General features: G+C 50.9%; 2 protein-coding genes across 2 annotated transcripts in view; both read right to left on the bottom strand.

Moving 5' to 3' along the window:
* The window catches only part of SYNRG (synergin gamma), a 36,553-nt gene extending 35,334 nt beyond the window's left edge, over window positions 1–1,219 (bottom strand). The window contains 1 exon segment of the mRNA XM_041425280.1: window positions 1,149–1,219. Within this exon segment, the coding sequence (XP_041281214.1) occupies window positions 1,149–1,219 (71 nt within the window).
* Window positions 1,220–2,778: 1,559 nt separating this feature from the next.
* Window positions 2,779–8,611, bottom strand: DDX52 (DExD-box helicase 52). Its single transcript, XM_041425282.1, has 15 exons — window positions 8,507–8,611; window positions 8,153–8,369; window positions 7,723–7,853; window positions 7,342–7,527; window positions 6,949–7,092; window positions 6,109–6,220; window positions 5,809–5,881; window positions 5,531–5,734; window positions 5,055–5,145; window positions 4,752–4,874; window positions 4,376–4,526; window positions 4,045–4,120; window positions 3,644–3,715; window positions 3,433–3,525; window positions 2,779–3,172 (listed from the first exon to the last, which is right to left on the bottom strand). Exons 1-15 carry the CDS (start codon window positions 8,591–8,593, stop codon window positions 3,085–3,087), a joined length of 1,848 nt encoding a protein of 615 aa, XP_041281216.1. The 5' UTR covers window positions 8,594–8,611; the 3' UTR covers window positions 2,779–3,084.
* Window positions 8,612–12,368: the final 3,757 nt, after the last annotated feature.

The raw sequence follows: 12,368 nt of genomic DNA, 5'->3' as shown, positions 1-12,368 counted from the left end.
CAGAACTTCTCCTCTACTTCCAGACTTTGTCCTCAAAGAAACCAAAATACTATCAATGGGCAATGGTGATTTGTAAATCCTTTTATTTTTCAGAACCTTTATTTCTGAAACTGACAACAGTGACAACAGTCCCAATAACACTGACAAAACCGTGGGCTTCAGATATCCAAGACAACTCAATGAGCTTAATTGTCAAATGCAAAATTTCCTCAGCCTCCCTGGAAGTAGGACAAGAGATAAATAGCAGACGAGAGCCTACATTGAAAAAAAAACCATTACTAGAGTCTTCAAAGGCAGTGAAATCCAGTTTTCCAACCTTTCCAGAAACGCAACAACATCTCTTCTAACACTGTTTTTTCCTCCTCACAGGATTCCTCAGTCCTCCCTGTGGCCAAGGTGCCCTTTGTGAGAAGGAGGGGAAAAGGGAAGTCCCCAGGGAGGCTGGGTCCCAGGAGGCCACAGACAGACAGTGACAGGAACATTTACTGCTGCTGACACCGGCGGCACCGAGCGGGGCTGGCAGAACCCCCAAATCCTTCCCACCCAATACGTGAGATTGCAGCTGCAGAGCCTGATGGCGAGTGGGGCGCAACTGCCCAAGCCAGGACACTCGGGGGAGATCAGCTGGGCCCCCAAAATGTGAATAAATCTCGGCAAAGCGCAGAGCTACCGCGGCTGCATTCCCAACAACACACCTGGGACTCCCCACCTCACCCAGGACCCCACCACATCCTGCCTGGCACCCTGATGATCCATCCAGGATCACAGGTACTACACCTGAGACCCACACAGCCTACCCAAGACCCCACAAAGCTCACTTGACAACCCACGAACCCCACCTGGGACCCCCACCCAAGATCCCACGTAGCTCACCTGCGACCCCCACATCCCACCCAGGATCTACCACACCGGAAAGCCGAGGCACCCCACCTGGGACCCCCACACCCCAGTCAGAAACACCGCACAGCCCACCTGGGCCCTGACCCCCCTGCCCTCACATCTCACCAGCACTGCGAGCCGCCACCCCAGCCCTCTCATGGCCCCCCATCTCTGCCCCTCCCCGCGTCCCCTTCATTCTCCATCATCGCCGCCCCTTTGTCCGCTCCCTCTCCACAGCCCCTCGCCCGCTGCCCTCGGTCACCACCGACCTGGCGGCCCCGGCCGCTCCGCCGCCCGCCCCGCCGGCGCCCCCCGCGCCGGGCCCGGGCCGCAGCGCCATCTTCGCGCTCGGCCCCGCCGTCTGTCAGCGGAGCGGCGGCGGCGGCTTCCGGGGCCGGCCCGGGCAGGCACCGCCCTCGGCCCCGCCGCTCCCTCGGTCTACAGCCCCTCGGTTCTTCCGTTTCGCGGCTCCACAGAGCCACGGGCCCTCGGTTCCTCCGTTTCACGGCCCCACAGAGTCACAGCTCCACAGAGCCAAGGCCCCTCGGTTCCTCCGTTTCACGGCCCCACAGAGTCACAGCTCCACAGAGCCACGGCCCCTCGGTTCCTCCGTTTCACGGTCCCACAGAGCCACAGTCCCACGGCTCCTCTGTTTCACTGCCCCACAGAGCCACGGCCCCTCGGTTCCTCCGTTTCACGGCCCCACAGAGCCACGGCCTCTCGGTTCCTCCGTTCCACAGCCCCACATCCCCTCACTTCCACAGCCCCACATTCCCTCGGCTCCACAGCCCCACATCCCCTCGGCCCCACAGCCCGAAGCTCCCCACTTTCACACCCACAGAGCCCCTCATTTCTACAGCCCCATAGCCCAGCTCCATCTCTCCGCCCCACCGACCCAAAGCCCCGCGGGTTCTCGGTTTCACAGCCCCACAACCCCTCGATTCTTTGGTTCCACACTCCCAGAGCCCCTCGGTTCCTCAGCCCCACTACCCCGCGGTAACCCGGGAACGGCCTGGATGGGGATGAGTGGCCCCCACTTCCCCTCGGGACGCCGGTTTCCAGCATCCAAACCACCGCTTTTCCGAAAAAAGGAAAATAAAGCGCTGCCTTTCCGCCCGACCTCCCCCAGGGGTCACCTGGGGACAAGCGACAAGAGCCTGAAGTGACAGGACAAGGGGCAATGGATTCATAGCGACACAGGTAGGGTTAGATGGGATATTTGGAATAAATTCCTCCCTGCGAGGGTGCTGAGGCCCTGCCACAGGGTGCTGTGGCTGCCCCATCCAAACTAGATTAAACCAAGAAAATCCTGTCCAGAAATTCTTCCTTAAAGGACTGTAGCTCCAAAGAAGCCATTCCTGCCTGACTGGAATTCTGATGACAAAAGCAGAATGGGCTGAGTACACGCTGGGCAGATGAAGACAGGGAAAACACATAAAGCTGGGCCTTTTTTGCCTGCAGACTTGTTCCACCGAGGCTGCACAGACACACAGATCTCTGAATTAGCATCTTATGACCTTGTTTATTCTAGTTTCAGGCTCAGTTATAAAACCGTACAAAATTAATGGACATGTAAAGTATTAGTTTATTTCAAAATAATTTTATAGAATAAAAACAGTAAGGCAGGCTTTACTTTCACATACAAGTAGGTTTGTTTTGGCTTTTTCGAAGTGTCCAGAGAAGTCTCTTGACAGTTGCATTTATCAAACCTGACAGTAAATATTTTGAATTAGTTTATTTCAAAATAATTTTATAGAATAAAAACAGTAGGGCAAGCTTTACTTTCACATACAAGTGGGTTTCTTTTGGCTTTTTCAAAGTGTCCAGAGAAGTCTCTGACAGTAGCATTTATCAAACCTGACAGTAAACATTTTGTGGTTTTTGTCTCTGAATCTCCTGGAAGTGTCTAAAAACTGTATTAGGAGTGATTTGAATACAGATAGTATTTTCTGTGAAAGTAACACAAACTGATGCTGGTTTTGAACTACTCTCAGAAATACACAGCATTCACTGCACATGCTCCAGCTTCTATAAGAAGCATCCAGGAATTCTCTTCTGGCATTGCAGTAGAGATTTTCTAGCATGTAAACCTCCACCCTCACCCCAAAGGAAAAATGAGAAATGTTCTTCTTCTTTCACCATCGCTGCCATCTTCATTCTTCTATTCCAGCACAGAGGTGTCAGCCCCAGCTCACCAGCCTGAATTCAGCTTTCTGCAACAGTCTGTAATTTACTATCATTTTTGTCTTCTTCACCTTTCTTCTTTCCCTTAGTATTTTCCTTTGTAGTTTTCCTGCAAGAAACACATCAGAGATCAAGACACCTGAACATAACCAGTGGCTTAAATTCAGGCTGCTGTCACCTGACACATGGCACCACACAAGGCAAAATGTTGTCATTAATCCAGCAGATACTGACACTAAAACTTCATCATTTAAACCATTATGACTGGGTGGTCCATCCAAACAAGTTATCTGTTACTTTCCTTAAATCTTCTGGGCTGTTTCTGGATAAACAGCATCTCTTACCTCCTCTTCAGCAAAACCTACTTACATTTTTCTTTTGCCTTTTTTCAAGAAGCACTTTGGGGTGGTACAAATGGATTCTCTTGTCAAAGGTTTCTTAATGAATTTCTTCTTTTGTTTGCTGAGAACAACATTTAGTGAAGAAAGCTGAAATTACTAGGGTTTCTAGTTCTAGAAACTACCATAAGTCATTAAAAAGCACTGATTGAAAGAGTGGTTAACTGCTCAAATGAACATACCTCTGCAGTTTGGGCAAATGTTTAATGTATTCTGGCACAGGACAACCAGCTCGCTGGATAACACTGGCAATACTGGAAAGGAGAGGAGGGAAGAGATCAACTCCAGTGCTTGGACAAGTGATAAATATTTTTTGTGGAAAACACAAACCAAACTGGCTGGTTTGTCGTTGGTCAAATGTTTAATGTATTCTGGCACAGGACAACCAGCTCGCTGGATAACACTGGCAATACTGGAAAGGAGAGGAGGGAAGAGATCAACTCCAGTGCTTGGACAAGTGATAAATATTTTTTGTGGAAAACAGCAAACCAAACAAACTGGCTGGTTTGTTGTTGGTCTTTTGTTTTGTAGTGGTTTTTTTTTAAAGCAAGAAATAAAGCCATTATTAATCCAGACATATTACCTCCGTAACAAAGGTTTATCATCTTCTGTAAAGAAAGTGACTGCCTTTCCTCTGTGTCCTGCTCTTCCAGTACGACCTGCCAAGCACACATTTTGCAGAGCAGAGATTTTACTTCAAACATCTCCCTTTATTCCTCCTCACAGCCCCAGCCTCCTGATGCAGGTTCACAGACCAAGCAGCCAACCCCCAAACATTGCTCCCAGTGAATGAAAGCACAGCTATGTATGAAACATCCAAATAAGGTTCACAGAGTGCTGACAAAAACAAGAGCATCTACATTAAAAACTTCAGAAATGGGGAAAAGGAGGTGATTTTTTGAGCCATGCCTCACCTATCCTGTGGATGTATTCCACTGCACTCGTTGGCAAATCATAATTGATGACCATGTTCACACCTTTGAAGTCCATCCCTCGAGCCAGTAACGCTGAGCAGATGAGCACCCAGATCTTCCCAGCTCTGAAACTCTGCACCACTTTGTCTCTCTAGGAAAAGAACAGAAAAGATGTTTGGAAACAGTCCCAACAGCAAACTGAGAAAGGAGGTGAACTTGTTTCCTTAAAGTTGTCATGATGTTAAGGAATAAAACTAAACCTCTGAACAAAATCTGCAGGAATTTGCTGCCACGGTTACCTGGAGTTACATTCCAACACTCTTGCCTTTACCTTTCTTTCTAAAGCATTTCTTGAAAAGAAATAAAATCCTCCTACCTGTTGCTGAGTCTTGTCTGCATGGATGACATCCACGTTGATGCCTTCATAAATAAGCTCATGGAAAAGCTCTTTAGCCCTTTCAATGGACTGTACAAAAACAAGGACTGGAGGAGCAAAACCCTGCAAAAGAGTAAGTTTATCTCAGGTTCCAAAGTCCTTTTCCTTGCAGAAACTGAGACACAGCAGATTTGGGCAATGGTTTGACATGTGAGAAGGGTTTGACCTGGGAAATTGGGAGTCTCTGACAGACCATAGCTCAGTTGAACAGGAAGAACAACATGCTCAGTGTCTCCAAAATACCTTTTTAACAAGCTCTCTCATTGCTGTTAGTTTTCCTGTCTCAGATCCAACAAACAGCAGCTCTTGTTCTACTGTCTCAGCTGCAGAGTTTCTGAAACCAGAAATCCAACAGAAACACTTTACTGTTTTTTATATACATTAACAAAAACTTATCTTATATATTAATAAATATATGCAGTATATATAACCCCCATAAAAATATAACCTGGTGGATGAGAAATACTGCATAACAAAATCTATTTCACCAGTGCATGCTCCTGAAATTGATGTTTATTTGATGATAAAAGTAATTGGCAAAGGAAAAGAACACTTCATTCAACACAAGAGAAAGATCTACGTGCCTACACAATTTTCTCTGGAGACAAACAACCTGCAGTGCTGACTAACAACAGCCACACAACCCAGCAGGCTGATGATGCAGAGAAAACAACTTCCTAAGACATTTTTTAAAAAAAAAAGAAGCAGACAACACCTACCTTGCCCCAACAGACACCAGCACAAGGTTGTCCAGGTTGAGCTTGCACCACTCCTCCACGTCGTGGGCAAAGGTAGCGCTGAACAGAGCCCTCCTGGCCAGGTGGGAGGTGCATGCCAGGAAGATTGTGCCCAGCTGGTCCCTGAATCCTGACTTCCCATCCTCAAACAGCTTGTCTGACTCATCCACCACCAGCCACTCCACGCTAGGAACAAGAGGTTTGATGTGCAGGAGAGCCACTTCTGAGTGGCACAGCACATTGCAAACAGACTCTCCTACCTGCTCAAGTCTATTGCTGGAGGATCTTCTTTCAGCAAATAAATGAGTCTGTTGGGAGTAGTAACCAGTATATCTATTAAAAGAAAAGAAGCAAAATGTCAAAGAAACAAACAGAGCTTTGAGAAACACCAGATCCAACCCAATGTGCCAGAGGTACAGTTTAGCAGAGTCCATGTCCTCTCACTTCCCATGTCTTCCCTGCCCCTTTTCAAGCATCTCTTTAAAAGCACACAGCCCAAAGAGAAAGGTCAGTGACACTTTTTAATTTTTTAGAAGCACTTCAGTCGTTAGAACAGTTACCAAATTTCTTGGAAGACTTGGGCCCAAACTTCTTGGCTGCCTCAGCTGCCTTGTGGATCATGTGGATTCTGAAGCCTGTGCCCTCTGCCAGCTTCACCAGCTCCCGGTGGGTCTGAAAGGCAGCAGAGATTGGATTTCCACACTGAGCTGATGAGCTTTTCCATCCAAAAAACTGCTGGCCACCGTGGAGTCACGGAATGCTTTGGGTTGGAAGGGCCATTAAAGCTCATTTAGTTCCCCCTGCCACGGCAGGGACACCTCCCACTGTCCCAGGCTGCTCCAAGCCCTGTCCAGCCTGGCCTTGGGCACTGCCAGGGATCCAGGGGCAGCCAAATCCTGAAACTAGAGCTTCAAACTTCACCCTGATTTCAGTGTCAAGAGAAAGCTCTCTGGTTTCCTTAGCACAATAAAATGCAGCTCTCCAACAGGCATTATTCACGTCACTACACATGAATAAAAACTGCCCAAAGGTGTCATTTTTATTTCATTTTAATAACACTGCCTTGTTATAAACTTATCCCTTGAAATTCCAAGTTTGGGACAGATAAATCTCTCGTAGCAATCTCAAGTAGGAAAGGAGGTTTGAAGAGCACCTGAGCATTGGGCAGTTTAAAATATGATCAAAGAATCTTGAGCCCCTAATCTAATCATTGAGATTAGACTCAGATAATAGATATGTACCTACTCCACAGAAGTCAAAAGACTTGAAAGAAACATTTAAATTAGCTTTCTCTGATATGTGAGGGCAATAAAGGAAAAAAATATTTACTAAGGTGCTGTTTTGCTGATGCAGAGTGAAAACACTGCAGCCCATCAGGGTGAGATTCCCCCAACACACACCTGGCTGGCAAGTTCTCGGGTGGGTGATATGATCAGAGCCCTGAATCCCTTGTTCCTGGGTTGTTTCAGATGTGTTAAGAGAGGGATACAAAATGCCAGTGTTTTTCCAGACCCTGTAGGAGCTGAAGCCAGAAGCTCCCGACCCTGTAAGAAAAAAACCAAACTTCTATTTCAGCAGGGAAAACAAAAAGCAAAAAAAAAAAGAGTAAAAACCCCATTCCCATAAACACCAATGCTGCAAACTGACCCAAAATACCTCAGGAAAAGCACAGATGAGGAAAACTGAAAAAGCCAAGCTTTCAATGTGGATGAAGTTGATCCAGCTTTGAAAACTGCCACCAAGGCAGCCACAGCCCCAGATTCTGTAGGATCCCTGGAGCCCAGAGAACTCACGTGCAGCATGACAGGAATTGCCTGCATCTGGATGGCTGTTGGCACACGGAAGCCTGCAGCCTGGATATTCTCCAGGATTTTGGGGTGCACTTTGTACTCCTCCTGAAGCTGCTCAAAGGTGGCAATGGGGTCAGGGAGATCTGTTCCCTGAATGCTGATCCTGTGCTGGTGCCTGAAGCGATTCACCTACGAGGAAAAAGAGGAACTCCTTCTTCATTTACACCACAAAACTCACCACGTATGGATCCCTCTCCTGGGTCTTTCCCTCACACTCCTTCACCCTCCTTCAAGGAGGAATCTCCATAAATAAACCTCAATTTTGGCTCAAGCACCCACAGAACACCAGGCACCTCCTGCTGCACCAGAATTCCCTGCTCCCACCTTCTCTCTCCTCAAGCGTTCAAGCTTCTCTGCAGTAGGTTTTTTGTCTTTTGCATCTTCAAATTTTGCTTCCAGAGAGGACATCCACTTTATCCCATTGTTTTCTGACAGCTCTGGCATTGACACTGCTCCTGGAAGTTGCAAACAAATTGAAATTTCCTTTAGTAAAATACAGGCAGGCATTACTTGCAGACAAAAAAAAAATCTCAGAACCTTTTTTCTCTCATTCTCAATAAACCTAATGAAGACTCCAGAAGGATGGCAACCACATGCCCAGCTCTCAGCACTGACTCTTGGCCCAGTCATGGGATCAGCTCTGAGCCAGGCCAGCCAAGGAATCCAGAACTGGGTGGGCTTTAAGGTCCCTTCCAACCCAAACCATTCTGGGTTTCTGCCAGGGATACACGTGTGTGTGCGTGTGTACAGATACCTCGTGTCTTTCTCTTTTTTCTTTTCCCTTCACTGCTTTCTGCCGTTCTTTTCCTCTTTCCGTCGTTTTTCCCTGCTCCATCTTTCTGCTGCTTCACCTCCTCTTCATCCCCTGCGAGCCCGCTGCCCTCCTCGGCTGATCCCTGAGGGGCTCCCTCCTTGTTCCCGAAGAAGTCGAGGCTCTCCAGCGAGACGCTGCCGCGGTTCCCTTTAACCACCTGCGGGAGAACAGGGAGAGGGGTGAGACGCCATGGCCGGGCCCCGCTCCTCAGCGCCGCGGCCGGCAGGGACGGGGCTCCGGAGCCTGAACCGCGCACGGGCCGGTCCCCGAGCCCTCCCCTCGGCGTCCCCGCACCCCGAAGCGCCGCGCGTCGAGCCCGAAGCGCCGCACGTCAAAGCGAGCCCCGGCTCCCAAGCGGCGGAACAGCTCGTGGGTCTCCATGCTGCCGCGCTCCCAGCAGCCCCCGCGCCCCGCCGGAAGCGGGAGCACTTCCGGCGGAGCGCCGGGTACCATGGCAACGGCCCGCGGGCGGCATGGCGGCTCGTTACCATGGCAACGGCGCGGCCAGGCCGCGGCGACATGGGGACGCTGTCGCGACAGCACGGGGGTGCCGAGGGAGGGTTCCTTCCCCCTGTGCGCTGCCGATGCCTCCATGCGGCCCCGTCCGGCTCTGCCGCAGGCCTGGAGTCCGGCAGGGAGCAGAGGAGGGTGTGGGTGCTGCCCTGTGCGCAGCCACCGCTCTCATTGATACTCACACAACCCCGCCTCGCAAGGTGCCCCAGGAAAGAAATGCTTCAGGTGGTGGCAGGAGCAACCTGGCAACTGGCTGAGCTCCTCAGGGCGTTCGAGAAAGTTTGCCCAAATTAAGATCAGAATTTATTTAATTAATGTATTTATTCGTTATGATAAACTGTGAGATCCAATAATGCAGGTAAATCTAGTACTCTCTATCAGATCAAAGAATACAGATTTTTTCCGGGTTGTTCATGAAGGAAATCAAACAGAAATTTAATGAGCAGCAACAGAAATTATTTAATGTAATAAAAGTCTCGAGGACTAAAGGGTTATGTTGGTGAAATCCAAGAGCTCTAAGACATACAGGCCATGGCTGTTCCTCCTCTAACATTCACTACTTTAATAACAAACTTTGAGATGAAAAATTGAGTAAACCTGATCCTCCCCTCCACCCTTCCCTGCCTGATTTATAGCGCTTTTTCTTTGCCAGACCTTTAACTTCCCAGCACATGGTGGAAGCAGACCCAGGGACCCAGAGCACCACGGTGGTGACATTTCCCTTTCTTGTGTCCCCAGCGGTGTATTTACAGCGAATAAAGACCCAGCTCTGCATCCTCGGTGCAGTTCCCAGGCTGAGGCTCCTGCTCTCTGCTGGGAGCAGTGACTAATGGTTGCTGCGAGAGGATGGGGAAGAATGTGGAGGCATTTGTGTAACAAAGAACCATAAATCATCTCCAATATCCATCACTCACCAAGGGATGCTGCTGGCAGATTCAAGAGTGAGGAAACGGAATATTCTCTCCATGGGTCAGCTGGGAAATCCCTCTGTGTCAGGGTGAGGAGCTCCCGAGGGCAGAGAGCGCTGTGCCAGGAGCGAGGGAGCGTGGAACATCCTGAGCTGGGACCACAGGGACCGTCCAGCCCTGCACAGACACCCCAAAAATTCCACCCTGGCCATCCCTGAGAGCATTGCCCAAAAGCTCCCGGAGCTCTGGCAGCCGTTCCTGTTGTGTTTAGGACGAAGTTTTTTACAGAAAGGGGGATAAAGTTCTGCAATGGCTGCCCGGGGAGGTGGTGCAGTCACCATCCCTGGGTGTGTTTAACAAAGCCTGGATGTGGCACTGCGTGCCAGGGTTTAGCTGAGCTCTTGGGGCTGGGTTGGACTCGATGATCTTTAACTGGTCTGGTGATTCTGTGATTCTGTGAACCCTGACCACCCTGTGCAGCTCCTGGGGCTCTCCTCACTCTCCTGCTCTGAGCACGGTCCCTAAAGCCTTGCAGACAAGGGGTCCCTCAGGTGCCAGCAGCACAAACCCCACAAGGCAAAGGACACCCCTGTTCCTGACAACCCTGCAGGGAGAGCACAGAGCCTCCTCACAGGGCGTTCCCACTGCAGCAGGAAACAAAGAGGAAACATCCTCCTGTGCCAGCCCAAGGGGCATCCACGGGGGCAAACAGCCTTCATGGCAGCACCTGTGTGCTCCCCGAGCACCCTGCCCTGCTGTGTGTGACACCGGGGCTGGGGACAGCCATGGCAGGGGAGGAGAGCACTGAGGGAGCTGGGGACAGCCATGGCAGGGGAGGAGAGACCTGAGGGCGCTGGGGACAGCCATGGCAGGGGAGGAGAGCACTGAGGGAGCTGGGGACAGCCATGGCAGGGGAGGAGAGACCTGAGGGAGCTGGGGACAGCCATGGCAGGGGAGCAGAGCACTGCCCAGGGCTCGGGACAGCCATGGCAGGGGAGGAGAGCACTGAGGGAGCTGGGGACAGCCATGACAGGGGAGCAGAGCACTGCCCGGGGCTGGGGACAGCCATGGCAGGGGAGGAGAGCACTGCCCAGGGCTGGGGACAGCCATGGCAGGGGAGGAGAGCACTGAGGGAGCTGGGGACAGCCATGGCAGGGGAGCAGAGCGCTGCCTGCTCTGCCTGGAGCCGCTGGCAGCATGCCCGGGGATGTGGGGCACAGCCTGGTGTCACTGGTTATCCTTGCAGGAGTGCAGCAGGCACAGGTGGGTGGGGAACAGCCAGGTGCTCTCCTGTCCCTGACACAGCCCCGTCCCTCCAGGGCTCAGGGATCCCAGGGTGGTGCAGGTGAGATGTGCCACCTGTGGGCAGGTCACTGGGCTGCGCCCCAGGCACGGAGCTGAAATAAAATTCCATCAGATGGCAAAGCAGATCAGCTGAGTGCATTTATTCCACCACGTGCACAGCCAGGTCCGAGTCCCTGTGGGCTCCTGGAGAAATCCAGCCAGGCCAACACCTCCGTGTGTGTCCGTCTGTCCCACAGGTGTTCAGGGACAGCAGGACAGCGTGTCCCCCCTGCCCCCTGCTCCCTCCCCATCCCTGCTATGCACATGAGAGTCAATTAGCCCGGCTGAGCGCACTGCTGACCTCTGACCCCTGCTGTGTCCCCCGAGCCAGTGACAGCCCCGCAGCCCTCAGCTCTCAGTATGAATTGATGTAGCACCCATTCTCTTGCAGCACAGAAACATGCGTCCTCATTCAGCTGTCCATTTCCACTTTCTGTTCCTTTGTCCTGCCCTTCTGTTCCCTGTGTTGCTAACCTGGTCACCACTTCTTGACCCCACGTCCCCGTCCCTCCCAAGGGTGTTGTAATCCCAACCACTACCAAAAAACTTTTACTTTTTTCCCATTTACTCACATCTTATTTAGGGAAAAATGGTTTCCAGCAGTGTGGGAGCTTTGATCCCCTATTCAAGAAATCCTTGCAATGTTTTTTTAAAGACTTTCTTTCTAAGGCAAATGAATTCTTCATAAAGGGGGAAATGGTGTGCTGGTTAGGCTCTGTTCATCTGAGGAAGACAAATGATCTGTTTTATTACTTGAAAAGCAAAACAGTTGAGTGTGTAGATTTGTGATTTATCTGTAATTAAGAATCCATTTGAGCAGCATATTAATTACAGAGAAGAGGATTAGTTTTGCTGAGTAGAAAAGTAAAATCAAAGTTCCTTGAATTAGAAGACGGCGTAAATTGCCTGAGGCTTTGATTTTCCATGGCTCTGCATTACGCCTACACTGGGACAGGACAACTCCAGGGCACATTTGAGTTTTCAGACTTTTAAATTTCCTCTCTGGGTCAGAGAAATAAAGTCCAGGGGCTCCGAGACCTCTCCCTGCCGGTGCTGGTGGCTCCCCCAGCGCTCCTTTCGCTGGGAGCTGCAGCAGGGGAGAAGCATCCTGCAGGATTCACTGTTCCCTGGCAGCTCGGGGAGCCCGGGGCTGGGCAGGGCAGCGCCCGGAGCTGCAGGAGCGACCGCAGACACTGGAGCAGGCAGAGCGGCTTCCTCTGGCTGCTGAGCGCCTTTTGAAGTGTTTGGGCGCAGTGTATTGGTTCAGGACAGCAGAATGTTCCAGGGCTGTTCTGCCGCTCTTCTGGCTCGCACTGTGCCCCATCAGAGCTGGTCACGGGCTGGTGGAGCTCTGCTGCGGGCACCGCGGGGCAGCGGGCGGTGGGATCCGC

The sequence above is a fragment of the Onychostruthus taczanowskii genome, unplaced genomic scaffold (assembly GCF_017590055.1).
Source record: "Onychostruthus taczanowskii isolate IOZ18803 unplaced genomic scaffold, ASM1759005v1 scaffold89, whole genome shotgun sequence".
NCBI classification, from domain to species: Eukaryota; Metazoa; Chordata; class Aves; order Passeriformes; family Passeridae; genus Onychostruthus; species Onychostruthus taczanowskii.
Note: the sequence above shows the minus strand (reverse complement) of the source record. Positions and strands in the feature narration are given on the sequence as shown.